Here is a 17,496-nt window from a genome sequence, read left to right on the forward strand (position 1 = left end):
CAAGAATATAACTACTATAATACTGCCTCCTATATACAAGAATATAACTACTATAATACTGCCCTCTATATACAAGAATATAACTACTATAATACTGCCCCCTATATACAAGAATATAACTACTGTAATACTGCCCCTATATACAAGAATATAACTACTGTAATACTGCTCCTATATACAAGAATATAACTACTATAATACTGCCCCTATATACAAGAATATAACTACTATAATACTGATCCTATATACAATATAACTACTATAATACTGCCCCTATATACAAGAATATAACTACTATAATACTGCCCCTATATACAAGAATATAACTACTATAATACTGCTCCTATATACAAGAATATAACTACTATAATACTGCCCCCTATATACAAGAATATAACTACTATAATACTGCCCCTATATACAAGAATATAACTACTATAATACTGCTCCTATATACAAGAATATAACTACTATAATACTGCCCCCTATATACAAGAATATAACTACTATAATACTGACCCCTATGTACAAGAATATAACTACTATAATACTGCTCCTATATACAAGAATATAACTACTATAATACTGCTCCTATATACAAGAATATAACTACTATAATACTGCTCCTATATACAAGAATATAACTACTATAATACTGCTCCTATATACAAGAATATACCTACTATAATACTGCCCCTATATACAAGAATATAACTACTATAATACTGCTCCTACATACAATAATATAACTACTATAATACTGCCTCCTATATACAAGAATATAACTACTATAATACTGCCCTCTATATACAAGAATATAACTACTATAATACTGCCCCCTATATACAATAATATAACTACTGTAATACTGCCCCTATATACAAGAATATAACTACTATAATACTGCCTCCTATATACAAGAATATAACTACTATAATACTGCTCCCTATATACAAGAATATAACTACTATAATACTGCTCCTATATACAAGAATATAACTACTATAATACTGCTCCTATATACAAGAATATAACTACTATAATACTGCTCCCTATATACAAGAATATAACTACTATAATACTGCCCCCTATATACAAGAATATAACTACTATAATACTGCCTCCTATATACAAGAATATAACTACTATAATACTGCCCACTATATACAAGAATATACCTACTATAATACTGCTCCTACATAAAGAATATAACTACTATAATACTGCTCCTACATAAAGAATATAACTACTATAATACTGCTCCTATATACAAGAATATAACTACTATAATACTGCCCCCTATATACAAGAATATAACTACTATAATACTGCCCCTATATACAAGAATATAACTACTATAATACTGCCCCTATATACAAGAATATAACTACTATAATACTGCCCCCTATATACAATAATATAACTACTGTAATACTGCCCCTATATACAAGAATATAACTACTATAATACTGCCTCCTATATACAAGAATATAACTACTATAATACTGCTCCCTATATACAAGAATATAACTACTATAATACTGCCTCCTATATACAAGAATATAACTACTATAATACTGCTCCTATATACAAGAATATAACTACTATAACACTGCCCCTATATACAAGAATATAACTACTATAATACTGCCCCTATATACAAGAATATAACTACTATAATACTGCTTCTATATACAAGAATATAACTACTATAATACTGCTCCTATATACAAGAATATAACTACTATAATACTGCTCCTATATACAAGAATATAACTACTATAATACTGCTCCTATATACAAGAATATAACTACTATAATACTGCTCCTATATACAAGAATATAACTACTATAATACTGCTCCCTATATTAAAGAATATAACTACTATAATACTGCCCCTATATACAAGAATATAACTACTATAATACTGCTCCCTATATACAAGAATATAACTACTATAAAACTACCCCTATATACAAGAATATAACTACTATAATACTACTCCCTATATACAAGAATATAACTACTATAATACTACTCCCTATATACAAGAATATAACTACTATAATTCTGCCCCCTATATACAAGAATATAACTACTATAATACTGCTCCTATATACAGGAATATAACTACTATAATACTGCTCCTATATACAAGAATATAACTACTATAATACTGCCTCTATATACAAGAATATAACTACTAGAATACTGCCCCCTATATACAAGAATATAACTACTAGAATACTGCCCCCTATGGGTTATAATATGAGATTTGATTACATGAATTCTGGGGATTCTGATATTTTTTATTAGATATGATTTTATATTATTTGTATCCCCCGCTCTCCCAGATTTCTGAATCTTCTTCATGCGGTGACACGTTTCTCACTTTTATATGGATTCACAACTCGGCAGATTTCACATTCAGACATTTTAGAAAAATCTGCACAGAATCTGAACCTCTCGACAGCAGAGAAGGGGTTACAGGTTTATCTGCTGCGGATTTCTTAGTTTATTGTTCGGGGTGACTTTGGGTTCAGTCTTCAGGTTGGTGATTTGCTCCTTGTATATATTGGGGTGCAGGCCCCTCGCGTGGTCATCACCCTCATCATCTGGGAGGGCTGGGTCATGGACGGTGCTTATTTACTGGAAGTCTTCGTATTTAGTTCTTTGGCCCAGCTGCTTGTACAGGAAATCTCCGCAGGGGCCCAGGGTTTGTGCGACTTTGTCCTTAACCCTTCCAGATGTACAAAATGAAGTTCTAGGGGAAGCAGAAACATCGGCCATAATGGCGGCCTCCAGGTAGTCACCATAACATAAAGTAAACCCCCTCCCACCCCATGCAGATAGTGAGGCCCCAACTGAAGGTGTGGGTTACGTCCCACTACTCTGTTAGCTTCTGACTGGTGCACCTTCTGAACTTCTCATGGTGAGTGATGTCACTCCATCAGGTGTAGCAGTGTGACTGCAGCAGATATGGTGATGTCACAGCACCAAGCATAATGAGGTCACTGCAGCAAGTTTAGTGATGTCACTGCTGCAAACACGGTGATGTCACTGCAGCAAGTTTAGTGATGTCACTGCAGCAGACACAGTGATGTCACTGCACCAAGCAAAGTGTTATCGCAGCACCAAGTATAGCAATGTTACTGCAGCGCATATATTGATTTCACAGCCCTGAATATCGTGAGGTATAGCAGAAGCTGAGATTAGACCAGGTCTAGTGATGTCACTGGACCAGTATTCTCCTCCATGTTTATTTCTGGGTTCGTGGTTTGTATTGAAGTTTTGGGGTACTCACAGATGGAGTGCTATGTGTTTCCTCAGGGGGAGACTGGGATGTGTTTGGGCTTCTCTGGTTCTTAGCAGTTTCACACGGAATTCTGTATTTGATTTACTGGGACATTTGTGCTTAGTATGTAGATATGCAGGGGCCCCACAGTGAAACTAATCACATAGTGGCCCCTACTGTCTGTAGCTCATGTCACCATTACCCTCATCCAGGGACAAGAGGATCTGGCACTTCTAGCAGCAGAGGGTGATGTGAGGGTCGGGCTGGTAATTTCCCAGTGCCTGTAGATAAGAGGGGGCATCTCTGCATTGGGGGATGGGATGGCCCGAGCTGTGGCGCCCCCTCTCCGCGGGCACCTTATCCCTGCAGGGTCTGACTGGCGCACCAGGGGAGAGGATGATGCCCTGCTGGACCCAGGCCCTGATCAGATATTCATGTTCTGTATGGCTGGATGGTGATCCCTCTGGTGGGCTCAAAGTGGTCCCGTCCCATCCGACCTCCCAGTATAATGAGATACTCACATGCCGCCATCTTCTCCTGACTGTAGATCTATCCGCCCTGCCCCCATCTGGGAACGCATGACGTTGGATTTCAGAGGGACCGGAGTCCACAAGAAGTCCACACAATTGATTTCATCCAATTTTATATCCGAATCAATGAATCCAGAGTAAGAGTTACCAGGTGTGAAGGTTCCCCTAAAAAATATCCAGATATAAATATATGAAAAATATGCACCCCTAAAAGTTACAACCCCCCCATTGCCCTCCCTCTTCTAGCTCTGCCTGTGTGTCAGTCTACACTATACATCTTGCTTTCCATTCAAGCTCAGGGTGAAACAGAGATGTTTAGCCCCTCCCACAGCATTGAATTGTGGGAGGAGCCAGTGACTATAACTTGTAGTATTTATCCATGATCTAAAGTAACCCTGAGATCAAGCTCTGATTGGCTACTGCAAGTCATGTGATTGTTGCACGGTTCCATTGGCCAGTAGTGCTGTAGACCTTGGCCATGGGTCACTCTGGTTCTGGGAATCTTAACCCCCATGTGATAATTCTTCCTTGTCACTCACTTCACCACCTGATGCTCCTCCGTGGCGATGTCGTCCCCAAACAGCGATATGAAGATCTGGCCCGAAACCTCCCTGCTTCCGAGAATGGTCACCGTCACTTTATATCTGTAGCCTGGAACAGAGGAGAACGCGCGGCGTATGCGGACATGACCGTTATAACCTACGTCACCTATAATAAACCAGAACTTCTAGACAAATTATATGTTTCTGGAACTTTCCGCCGCAGACACTCACTTGAGAAATTGTCGGGGTCGGCACCGGTGTTTAGATAGAAGGTCTGCGCTTGGCCTGTGATTCTACGTGCCGGTTCTGAGAAGTATCCCATGGAAGGGCACCCGTCAGTGGCGCAGGGGAAGCAGGAACCCTGGAGGAGAAGAGACCGCCGCCACCACTTAGAGGGGATCTCCACAGAAATATCTTAGAATCTAATCTGATGAATATGGCAGCAAGAGGGTGTCAGGCTCTGTTCACATCTGCGTCGAGGCCTCCATCACAGATTCTGTCATATATGATGCGAAAATTAGCGCTGCCTGCGCCGACAGCATGCCGGAAACTGACGGGCCCCATTATAAGTCAATGAGGTCCATCGGTGGTATCTGACGTATAACGGATCTGGCAGAGCCCTATGTCTTTAATGGTATCGTATATACAGGGTGTCTCGTATATACATTGTGTCTCGTATACACAGGGTCTCGCAGGGTGTCTCGTATATACGGGGTCTCGCAGGGTGTCTCGTATACACAGGGTGTCTCATATATACAGGGTCTCGCAGGGTGTCTCATATATACAGGGTCTCGCAGGATGTCTCGTATATACAGGGTGTCTCGTATACACAGGGTGTCTCATATATACAGGGTCTCGCAGGGTGTCTCATATATACAGGGTCTCGCAGGATGTCTCGTATACACAGGGTCTCGCAGGGTGTCGCAGGATGTCTCGTATACACAGGGTCTCGCAGGGTGTCTCGTATACACAGGGTGTCTCGTATACACAGGGTCTCGCAGGGTGTCTTGTATATACAGGGTGTCTCGTATACACAGTGTCTCGCAGGGTGTCTCGTATACACAGGGTCTCGCAGGGTGTCTCGTATATACAGGGTGTCTCGTGTATACAGGGTCTCGCAGGCTGTCTCGTATACACAGGGTCTCGCAGGGTGTCTCATATACACAGGGTGTCTCGTATATACAGGGTGTCTCGTATACACAGGTTCTCGCAGGGTATCTCGTATATACAGGGTGTCTCGTATACACAGGGTGTCACAGGGTGTCTCGTGTATACAGGGTCTCGCAGGGTGTCTCGTATACACAGGGTCTCGCAGGGTGTCTCGTATACACAGGGTGTCTCGTATACACAGGGTCTCGCAGGGTGTCTCGTATACACAGGGTGTGTCGTATATACAGGGTGTCTCGTATATACAGGGTGTCTCGTATACACATTGTCTCGCAGGGTGTCTCGTATATACAGGGTGTCTCATATATACAGGGTGTCTTGTATACACAGGGTCTCGCAGGGTGTCTCGTATACACAGGGTCTCGCAGGGTGTCTCGTATACACAGGGTCTCGCAGGGTGTCTCGTATACACAGGTCTCGCAGGGTGACTCGTATATACAGGGTCTCGCAGGGTGACTCGTATATACAGGGTGTCTTGTATACACAGGGTCTCGCAGGGTGTCTCGTATACACAGGGTCTCGCAGGGTGTCTCGTATACACAGGGTCTCGCAGGGTGACTCGCATATACAGGGTCTCGCAGGGTGTCTCGTATATACAGGGTGTCTCGTATACACAGGGTCTCGCAGGGTGTCTCGTATATACATGGTGTCTCGTATATACAGGGTGTCTCGTATATACAGGGTGTCTCGTGTGTACAGGGTCTCGCAGGGTGTCTCGTATACACAGGGTCTCGCAGGGTGTCTCGTATACACAGGGTCTCGCAGGGTGACTCGTATATACAGGGTCTCGCAGGGTGTCTCATATATGCAGGGTGTCTCGTATACACAGGGTCTCACAGGGTGTCTCGTATATACAAGGTGTCTCGTATGGTGTCTCGTATATACAGGGTGTCTCGTATACACAGGGTCTCGCAGGGTGTCTCGTATATACAGGGTGTCTCGTGTGTACAGGGTCTCGCAGGGTGTCTCGTATATACAGGGTGTCTCGTGTGTACAGGGTCTCGCAGGGTGTCTCGTATATACAGGGTGTCTCGTATACACAGGGTCTCGCAGGGTGTCTCGTATACACAGGGTCTCGCAGGGTGACTCGTATATACAGGGTGTCTCGTATACACAGGGTCTCGCAGGGTGTCTCGTGTATACAGGGTCTCGCAGGGTGTCTCGTATATACAGGGTGTCTCGTATAAAGGGTCTCGCAGGGTGTCTCGTATATACAGGGTGTCTCGTGTGTACAGGGTCTCGCAGGGTGTCTCGTATATACAGGGTGTCTCTGGCCCCTTTTCTATTGATATTGTCAGAGAGAAGGTGTGACTTACGTCTTTGAAGCTCTCGTAGTTTGGACATGGATAGCTGATGAAGCCCCCCGGACTGCGGACGCTCTCGATGAAGTAGCGGAAAGCTTGAAGGTGATTGCATGCGATGGTTTCCACTATATCTGAGGGGACAGATTAGCAGAGCTATTCTTATCTGTTATCAGGCGCTGGACTGTGAATGTCCTCAATGATGCTCACTGTCTAATATCTGCCTCGTGTGCACACAGTGGGGACAGTTCATAGGAAGAACATTACAAAGGGACGGTCTAGTTGAGAACTATTTCTATAGTGGGATCAGGACCCTCATTAACCAGAGAAGACGTCATTGCCAATATTAGAAAGTTGTTCCCATCATTCAGACCCCAGACCATGTAACTATATAACTATATGTAACTATATAACTATATAACTATATGTAACTATATAACTATATAACTATATGTAACTATATAACTATGTAACTATATAACTATGTAACTATATAACTATGTAACTATATAACTATGTAACTATATAACTATGTAACTATGTAACTATATCACTATATGTAACTATATAACTATATCACTATATAACTATATAACTATATAACTATATGTAACTATAGAACTATGTAACTATATAACTATGTAACTATATGTAACTATATAACTATGTAACTATATAACTATATGTAACTATGTAACTATGTAACTATATCACTATATGTAACTATGTAACTATATCACTATATGTAACTATATAACTATATAACTATGTAACTATATAACTATGTAACTATATAACTATGTAACTATATAACTATATAACTATGTAACTATATAACTATATAACTATGTAACTATGTAACTATATGTAACTATATAACTATGTAACTATATGTAACTATATATTACATAGTTACATAGTTACATAGTTACATAGTTACATAGTTACATAGTTTGTACGGTTGAAAAAAGACACATGTCCATCAAGTTCAACCAAGGGATGGGAAAGGGGAAGTGGGATGGGAAAGGGGAAGTAAAAAATCTCTAAACATAGCAGTTAATATTTTTTTGTTCTAGGAAATTATCTAAGCCTTTTTTAAAGCCATCTCCTGTCCCTGCTGTGACGGCTCCTGCGGTGTCTACTGTCCCTGCTGTGACGGCTCCTGCGGTGTCTCCTGTCCCTGCTGTGACCAGCTCCTGCGGTAGGCTATTCCATAGATTCACCGTTCTCACAGTAAAGAAGGCTTGTCGCCTCTGCAGGTTGAACCTTTTTTTCTCCAGATGGAGGGAGCGCCCCCTTGTTTTTTGAGGGGGTTTTACAAGGAACAGGATTTCACCATATTTTTTGTATGTTCCATTAATATATTTATATAAGTTAATCATGTCCCCCCTTAGTCGTCTTTTCTCAAGGCTAAAAAGGTTTAGTTCTTTTAATCTTTCCTCATAACTTAGATTCTCCATGCCCCTTATTAGCTTCGTTGCTCTTCTTTGTATTTTTTCCAACTCCAGGGCATCCTTTCTATGAACTGGAGCCCAGAACTGAACTGCATATTCTAGATGAGGCCTCACTAATGCTTTGTAAAGTGGTAATATTACATCCCTGTCCCGCGAGTCCATGCCTCTTTTGATACACGACAATATTTTGCTGGCCTTTGAAGCAGCTGATTGACACTGAATGCTGAAATTTAGTTTATGATTTACAAGTACACCCAGATCCTTCTCAACAATTGACTCCCCCAGTGTAGCTCCCCCTAGGACATATGATGCATGCAGGTTGTTTGTACCCAGATGCATAACTTTACATTTATCTACATTAAACTTCATCTGCCAAGTGGACGCCCAAACACTTAGTTTGTTTAAATCTGCCTGCAATTCACAAACATCTTCCATAGTCTGAACTATATTACATAGCTTGGTGTCATCTGCAAAAATAGAAATAGTGCTATTAATCCCATCCTCTATATCATTAATAAATAAGGTGAATAATAGTGGTCCCAGCACTGAACCCTGGGGTCACCACTTATTACCGGGGACCATTCAGAGAAGGAATCATTGACCACAACTCTCTGGATACGGTCCTTGAGCCAATTCTCAATCCAATTACAAACTATACTTTCTAAACCTATAGTCCTTAATTTACCCATTAGATGTCTATGAGGGACAGTGTCAAATGCCTTTGCAAAGTCAAAAAAAACTATATCCACAGCGGCCCCTCTGTCTAGGCTTCTGCTTACCTCTTCATAAAAACAAATCAGGTTGGTTTGACAACTTCTGTCCTTTGTAAAACCGTGCTGGCTGTCACTTATAATACTATTTATTGTCACATAATTCTGTATATAGTCCCTCAATAGCCCCTCAAACATTTTCCCCACAATTGATGTTAAGCTTACTGGTCTATAATTACCCGGCGAAGACCTAGAGCCCTTTTTGAAAATAGGCAGCACATTTGCGCTGCGCCAGTCCCTTGGCACTATACCAGTCACTAGAGATTCTCTGAATATTATGAAAAGGGGGACAGAAATAACTGAACTAAGCTCTTTAAGAACTCTAGGGTGTAACCCATCTGGTCCCGGGGCCTTGCGTACATTTATTTTATTTAATTTAGCTTGGACCATATCTACATTCATCCAATTCAGTATATCAACTGATATATTAACAGCACTGGCACCGGCTACATCAGCTGCTCAGCACTGGCACCGGCTACATCAGCTCCTCAGCACTGGCACCGGCTACATCAGCTCCTCAGCACTGGCACCGGCTACATCAGCTGCTCCTTCTTCTGTTGTATATACAGAGCGGAAGAACCCATTAAGTAACTCTGCCTTCTCTTGATCCCCTGTGACCAACTCCCCATTACCATTATCTAGGGGTCCTACATGTTCAGACCTTGGCTTTTTTGCATTTATATGCTTGAAGAATTTTTTAGGATTTGTTTTACTATCCTTGGCCACCTGCCTTTCATTTTGTATTTTTGCTGATTTTATTACATTTTTACAGATTTTATTAAGCTCCTTATATTTTACAAAGGCTACAGCTGTACCCTCAGATTTGTATTTTTTAAATGCCCTTTTTTTGTCATGTATTGCCCCTTTCACAGAAGGTGTAAGCCATGTGGGGTTTAATTTTAGTCATTTATACTTGTTACCTGTAGGAATACATTTTGCACTATAATTACCCAAAGTAGATTTGAAAATCTCCCATTTATCATTTGTCCCATTATTTGACATTAGTTCTTCCCAGTCTATATCCTGAATTGCAGCCCTCATCCTGGGGAAATTGGCTTTCTTAAAATTAAATGTTTTTGCCCTCCCATCCTGCGTTTGTTTTTTACAGTATAGGTAAAATATAACTATATTGTGATCACTGTTACCGAGGTTTTCACGAACATTGACATTCCCAACAAGCTCTGCATTATTAGAAATGACCAGATCCAACAGAGCTTCACCTCTAGTCGGGTCTTCCACAAACTGGCACATAAAATTTTCCTGCAACAGGTTGAGGAAATGTCTCCCCTTTGCAGTTGAAGCCGAACCATGACACCAATTAATATCCCGATAATTAAAATCTCCCATTATCACAACAGTACCCGCCTGTGCAGCCCGCTCCATTTGTTTATATATTTGACCTTCTATCTCTTCAGTTATATTGGGGGGTCTATAGATTACACCAAAAGTAATTTTTTCAGTGTTTACTTCCCTTTGTAATTCCACCCACAAGGTTTCAACCTCCTCACAGTCTTCACCCACTATTGTCTCTTTCACACTCGCCTTCATATCATTTCTCACATACAGACATACAGCACCACCTTCATATAACTTCTCACATACAGACATACACCACCACCTTCATATCGCTTCTCACATACAGACATACACCACCACCTTTCCTATTTGCCCTGTCTTTCCGAAACAGTGTAAAACCCTGTAGATTTACAGCCCAGTCATGTGAAGAGTCCAGCCATGTTTCAGCAACACCAACTATATCTATATTTTCATCCAGTATTAAGGCCTCCAGCTCCCCCATTTTGCTTGCTAGACTTCTGGCATTTGTGAACATACACTTTAACTTGCCTTTAAATGTTTCACTTTCACTATCCGAAATGTGATTATTTGACATTTGGGCCTTTTTATTTTCACTGCTGTTTTGTAACAAAAGGATCTCCTTATCTTGTTGTCTAGTCCTCTCCCCACCGTCTGTTTCTCCCCCCACCAATATAGTCTGACCCCTCTCTAACCTAACTACCCCTTTATTTCCTACATTGACCTCCCTCCTCAGCCCTAGTTTAAATACTCCGCCACCCCAGCTAGAATTCTCTCCCCCAGCACAGCAGACCCCCTTCCATTTAGGTGCAAATCATCTGCAGAATACAGTTTGTACCCCAATGAAAAGTCAGCCCAGTGCTCTAGGAACCCAAATCCTTCTCCTCTACACCAAGACTTAAGCCATGCATTTAACTCCCTGAGCTCCCGCTGTCTTTCCTGTGATGCGCATGGCACAGGCAGTATTCCTGAGAATACAACCTTGGAGGTCCTTCCCTTCAGCTTGTAGCCTAGTTCTTTAAAATTATTCTTAAGGCTCCTCCACCTACCATTTATTCTGTCGTTGGTACCGACATGGACCACAACAGCTGGATCATCACCAGCCCCTCCCAGCAATTTGTCCACCCGTTCCACCACATGCCGAACCCTGGCACCAGGGAGACAGCAAACCATTCGGTTGAGGTGGTCTTGGCGACAAATTATTCTATCCGTCTTCCTGATTATAGAATCCCCTACGACTATCAATTGTCTTGGCTTACCTGAATTACCATCCCGCCGACTACTAGCTGGGCTGTTCTCCCGGCTGTTAGGGAGATCAGTATCCACTAGGGCTGCCTTTTCTGAGACTGACACCCTCGCATCATCACCCAACCTGGCAATTTTGCTTGGAATGCCAGAAACCGGATCGGCCTTCCTTGTCTTTGACCCCTTTCTACTGCCCCTAACTACATTAACCCAGCTACTTACCTGATCCTGCTCACCCATGTCTTCACCCTCCAGTTCTAACCCACTAACTGCATGCTCCGTGAGCAGCAAGCTCAGCTCAAGATTGTCTATCCTCCTCAGTGTTGCATTCTGCTCCTCCAGATCTCTAATACGAGCTTCCAGGTGACCAACATGCTCACATCTGCCACAGAGGTATTCACCCTGGAACTCCGGCTCCAGTCGTGTATACATATGGCAAACTGTGCACCGAAGAAAACCTCCAATCTTGCTATCCATTATCCAAGTTACACCAAAACAGCGAACAATTGTCAAAGTAAAAGAAAAGAAGAAGAAGAGCACTTACTGGGGCTTCAACTCCTCTTTTCAACTCCGGTTTTAGAACTCCACTTAGTTCACAAGCCACTTAAACCACCAAGCTCACCAAGTAACTATGTAACTATATAACTATGTAACTATGTAACTATATAACTATGTAACTATATAACTATGTAACTATGTAACTATATAACTATGTAACTATGTAACTATATAACTATGTAACTATATGTAACTATATAACTATGTAACTGTATAACTATGTAACTATATAACTATATCACTATATGTAACTTTATAACTATGTAACTATATAACTATGTAACTATATAACTATGTAACTATGTGACTATGTAATTATATAACTATATAACTATGTAACTATATAACTATGTAACTATATAACTATGTAACTATGTAACTATGTGACTATGTAACTATGTAACTATATAACTATGTAACTATGTAACTATATAACTATGTAATATATGTAACTATATAACTATGTAACTATGTAACTATATAACTATATAACTATGTAACTATGTGACTATGTAACTATGTAACTATATAACTATGTAATATATGTAACTATATAACTATGTAACTATATAACTATGTAACTATATAACTATGTAACTATATAACTATGTAACTATATAACTATGTGACTATGTAACTATGTAACTATATAACTATATAACTATGTAACTATATAATATATGTAACTATATAACTATGTAACTATATAACTATATAACTATATAACTATGTAACTATATAACTATATAACTATGTAACTATGTGACTATATAACTATGTGACTATATAACTATGTAACTATGTAACTATATAACTATATAACTATGTAACTATATAACTATATAACTATGTAACTATGTGACTATATAACTATATAACTATGTAACTATATAACTATGTAACTGTATAACTATGTAACTATATAACTATGTGACTATATAACTATGTAACTATGTAACTATATAACTATGTAACTATGTAACTATATAACTATGTAACTATATAACTATGTAACTATATAACTATGTGACTATGTGACTATATAACTATGTAACTATATAACTATGTAACTTTGTAACTATATAACTATGTAACTATGTAACTATATAACTATGTAACTATATAACTATGTAACTATATAACTATATAACTATATAACTATGTAACTATGTAACTATGTAACTATATAACTATGTAAATCAATGCAGTTGTTGTAGGGTTCAGACCCATGACCCCAGCGTTGCAGATCAGAAGTAATAAACACTTGGTCGCCATGATGTCCACTAATGGCGTGATGAAGGTCCATAATCCGTTGGTCAAGACAGAGTATCAATGGAGAAAGGAAGTTAAATTGAACGATAGATCTGATGATACGTGGTGACTGGTGTCATATATGGGAAGAACTTACCGTTCATGTTATTTAGGAAGCTGAGTCGGTTTGGGCAGCCCGGCATGTATCGTCCACCGTTGGGATAGAAGTCAAAGTGGCCAGTTGGTTTTATAAGGCCAAGACCTACCAGAAAGACAATGACAGGATGTCAACATCTGCTCATATGTCACTATAAAATGTCACCGGAGATGAACGTCTACCAAGAAGGGGGTCGGTGTCTGTGTGAATCACGTCAACAAAGTTTGCATCAGAGGCATCAAGTGAGACCTCATTGGGTGTGTTCTCGAAATGAAGTCGAGCTGGGTCAAGACCTGTGAGGAAAACCCAAGTTACAGAGCAGATGTGACATCACGACCTGTTGTATGGCATGTTATATATTATATACTGATACAGAACATGTAGAATATTCTACATGTACAAGTCTTTATCCGTACATACAACACACAACATACCAGTGATTCTCCTGATTCCAGGATGTCTCTTTCCAGCTTCTCCAGCCACTTGAGCTCCCAAACTGTGTCCTATGATGTGAACATTTCTGGGGGAATATTCCAGCTCTTTCTAGAGAGGAAATTTAAAGATAAAATAGGTGCAGCATGAGAGAAATCTTGGAAATGTGACTGAAAAGAGGAGATCATAGAGGAGGACATGGAAGAGATCATAGAGGAGGAGATCATAGAGGAGGAGATCATAGAGGAGGGGATCATAGAGGAGGGGATCATAGAGGAGATCATAGAGGAGTGGATCATAGAGAAGATCATAGAGGAGAAGATCATAGAGGAGAAGATCATAGAGGAGGAGATCATAGAGGAGAGGATCATAGAGGAAAAGATCATAGAGGAAAAGATCATAGAGGAGGAGATCATAGAGGAGGAGATCATAGAGGAAAAGATCATAGAGGAGGGGATCATAGAGGAGGGGATCATAGAGGAGATCAGAGAGGAGTGGATCATAGAGAAGATCATAGAGGAGGGGATCATAGAGGAGGAGATCATAGAGGAGAGGATCATAGAGGAAAAGATCATAGAGGAGGGGATCATAGAGGAGGAGGAGATCATAGAGGAGGAGATCATAGAGGAGGGGATCATAGAGGAGGAGATCATAGAGGAGGAGATCACAGAGGAGATCATAGAGGAGGACATGGAAGAGATCATAGAGGAGGGGATCATAGAGGAGGGGATCATAGAGGAGGAGATCATAGAGAAGGAGATCATAGAGGAGGAGATCATAGAGCAGGGGATCATAGAGGAGGAGATCATAGAGGAGATCAGGACATCATAGAGGAGATCATAGGGGAGGACATTATAGCAGAGATCAGGACATCATAGAGGAGATCATAGGGGAGGACATTATAGCAGAGATCAGGACATCATAGAGGAGATCAGGAGATCATATTGGAAGCCGGAACCGGTCCGGTCCCCTGCACTCAATTGTTTCCATGTCCTTAGGACGCGGATACAATTGAGTTGACTAGCGCTGCCCTGGCGAGGTACATGATGCCTCGCCATTTGGCGCTTTAGTGTTGATGCAGTCAGCGCGATGATGATGACATCATCGCACCGCTGCATCATTTCGATGGAGGAGGACTGACGTTGCTGGAGGATGGCACGGCAACGGGACAGGTAAGAAATTTTTTTTTGTTCCCTTCTACCGTGGGCAGTACATAGGGGACTACACAGGGAACGAGAACTACAGAAGACTATCTAGGGAACTAACTACAGGGGACTATATAGGGGCCCTTATCTACAGGGAATGCCTCAGGGGGCCCTATCTACAGGGTAACGCCACATAGGGCCCCATGTGGCGTTCCCTGTAGATAGAGAAAGCACTATGCACACCAAAGTGGAAATTCTTTTGCAGATAAATAATTTATTATATTTATAGCCAATGACAGTGCGACGTTTCTGTCAATACCATGACCTTCCTCAGGCACTTAGTCAATGTATGATCCTGTATGGATGGCGCATTCGTATGGCGGCGGACCGCTGTTTGTTCCCTGTAGATAAGGGCCCCTTGTGGCGTTCCCTGTAGATAAGGGCCCTCTGTGGTGTTCCCTGTAGATAGAGCCCGATGTGGCGTCCCTGTAGATAAGGGCCCTCTGTGGTGTTCCCTGTAGATAGAGCCCCATGTGGCGTTCCCTGTAGATAAGGGCCCCCTGTGGCGTTCCCTGTAGATAAGGGCCCCCTGTGGCGTTCCCTGTAGATAAGGGCCCCCTGTGGCGTTCCCTGTAGATAGAGCCCCATGTGGCGTTCGCTGTAGATAGAGCCCCATGTGGCGTTCCCTGTAGATAGAGCCCCATGTGGCGTTCCCTGTAGATAGAGCCCCATGTGGCGTTCCCTGTAGATAGGGCCCCATGTGGCGTTCCCTGTAGATAGAGCCCCCTGTGGCGTTCCCTGTAGATAGGGCCCCCTGTGGCGTTCCCTGTAGATAGGGCCCCATGTGGTGTTCGCTGTAGATAGAGCCCCATGTGGCGTTCCCTGTATATAGAGCCCCATGTGGTGTTCGCTGTAGATAGGGCCCCCTGTGGCGTTCGCTGTAGATAGAGCCCCATGTGGCGTTCGCTGTAGATAGAGCCCCATGTGGCGTTCGCTGTAGATAGAGCCCCCTGTGGCGTTCCCTGTAGATAGAGCCCCATGTGGCGTTCCCTGTAGATAGAGCCCCATGTGGCGTTCCCTGTAGATAGAGCCCCATGTGGCGTTCCCTGTAGATAGAGCCCCATGTGGCGTTCCCTGTAGATAGAGCCCCATGTGGCGTTCCCTGTAGATAGAGCCCCATGTGGCGTTCCCTGTAGATAGGGCCCCCTGTGGCATTCCCTGTAGATAGAGCCCCATGTGGCGTTCCCTGTAGATAGAGCCCCATGTGGTGTTCGCTGTAGATAGGGCCCCCTGTGGCGTTCCCTGTAGATAGGGCCCCCTGTGGCATTCCCTGTAGATAGAGCCCCCTGTGGCGTTCCCTGTAGATAGAGCCCCATGTGGTGTTCGCTGTAGATAGAGCCCCATGTGGCGTTCGCTGTAGATAGAGCCCCATGTGGTGTTCGCTGTAGATAGGGCCCCCTGTGGCGTTCGCTGTAGATAGAGCCCCCTGTGGAGTTCCCTGTAGATAGGGCCCCCTGTGGCGTTCCCTGTAGATAGGGCCCCCTGTGGCATTCCCTGTAGATAGAGCCCCATGTGGCGTTCCCTGTAGATAGAGCCCCATGTGGTGTTCGCTGTAGATAGGGCCCCCTGTGGCGTTCCCTGTAGATAGGGCCCCCTGTGGCATTCCCTGTAGATAGAGCCCCCTGTGGCGTTCCCTGTAGATAGAGCCCCATGTGGTGTTCGCTGTAGATAGGGCCCCCTGTGGCGTTCGCTGTAGATAGAGCCCCATGTGGTGTTCGCTGTAGATAGGGCCCCCTGTGGCGTTCGCTGTAGATAGAGCCCCCTGTGGAGTCCACTTTAATGTAGGGGGTATTTGGAATATCTTAATTGTTTTATTTTATTATTAGAATAATTTTCAATGGCGCGATACACCGCAAAACACTGTGACCCCCCCCCCTCCGCGGCGCGTATGTCTTTGTCCGAAAAACAGGGAACCTGTTGTTAAAAGTTTAAATCCCACCCCTGGCTGCGTGTTTGTTCCTGGGTCAGTATACATGATGGTAACCTTTACCTGTCTCTACACTCACCTGCCAGGTCCTCAGGACATAGGCGATCTCCGCTCCCACGACTTGTACGTTGCTTGTGGCCTGGGCATAGATGAACACATTTCCTGAGCCATAATGCCAGTCCACCCCAATGCAGTTCACATCTTCTACCTGAAGAATCTCCTGTAGACGGATGGCGCATATGTCAATCACCCACTTATATAGTGTTCTGCATGGATTTATACGCCCCTGGCCCTATATATGACGATAATTTACTGGTGGAGATGAAATAGACAAACAAAGCCACAGA

At 42.4% G+C, this 17,496-nt stretch overlaps 1 protein-coding gene across 2 annotated transcripts in view; it reads right to left on the reverse strand.

The window, feature by feature from the left end:
* Nucleotides 1–2,298: 2,298 nt before the first annotated feature.
* LOC142698028 (pancreatic lipase-related protein 2-like) overlaps nucleotides 2,299–17,496 on the reverse strand; it is a 28,016-nt gene continuing 12,818 nt past the window's right edge. For both annotated transcript variants that reach the window (XM_075847762.1, XM_075847761.1), the window contains 9 exons: nucleotides 17,229–17,369; nucleotides 14,020–14,128; nucleotides 13,768–13,878; nucleotides 13,586–13,690; nucleotides 6,852–6,970; nucleotides 4,600–4,729; nucleotides 4,366–4,477; nucleotides 3,818–3,991; nucleotides 2,299–2,765 (listed from right to left, as the gene is read on the reverse strand). In XM_075847762.1, the coding sequence (XP_075703877.1) occupies nucleotides 2,648–2,765; nucleotides 3,818–3,991; nucleotides 4,366–4,477; nucleotides 4,600–4,729; nucleotides 6,852–6,970; nucleotides 13,586–13,690; nucleotides 13,768–13,878; nucleotides 14,020–14,128; nucleotides 17,229–17,369 (1,119 nt within the window). In that variant the 3' untranslated portion in view covers nucleotides 2,299–2,647. The remainder of the gene's footprint in view (nucleotides 2,766–3,817; nucleotides 3,992–4,365; nucleotides 4,478–4,599; nucleotides 4,730–6,851; nucleotides 6,971–13,585; nucleotides 13,691–13,767; nucleotides 13,879–14,019; nucleotides 14,129–17,228; nucleotides 17,370–17,496) is intronic.

Source organism: Rhinoderma darwinii (genome assembly GCF_050947455.1).
Source record: "Rhinoderma darwinii isolate aRhiDar2 chromosome 11 unlocalized genomic scaffold, aRhiDar2.hap1 SUPER_11_unloc_2, whole genome shotgun sequence".
In the NCBI taxonomy this organism is placed as follows: domain Eukaryota; kingdom Metazoa; phylum Chordata; class Amphibia; order Anura; family Rhinodermatidae; genus Rhinoderma; species Rhinoderma darwinii.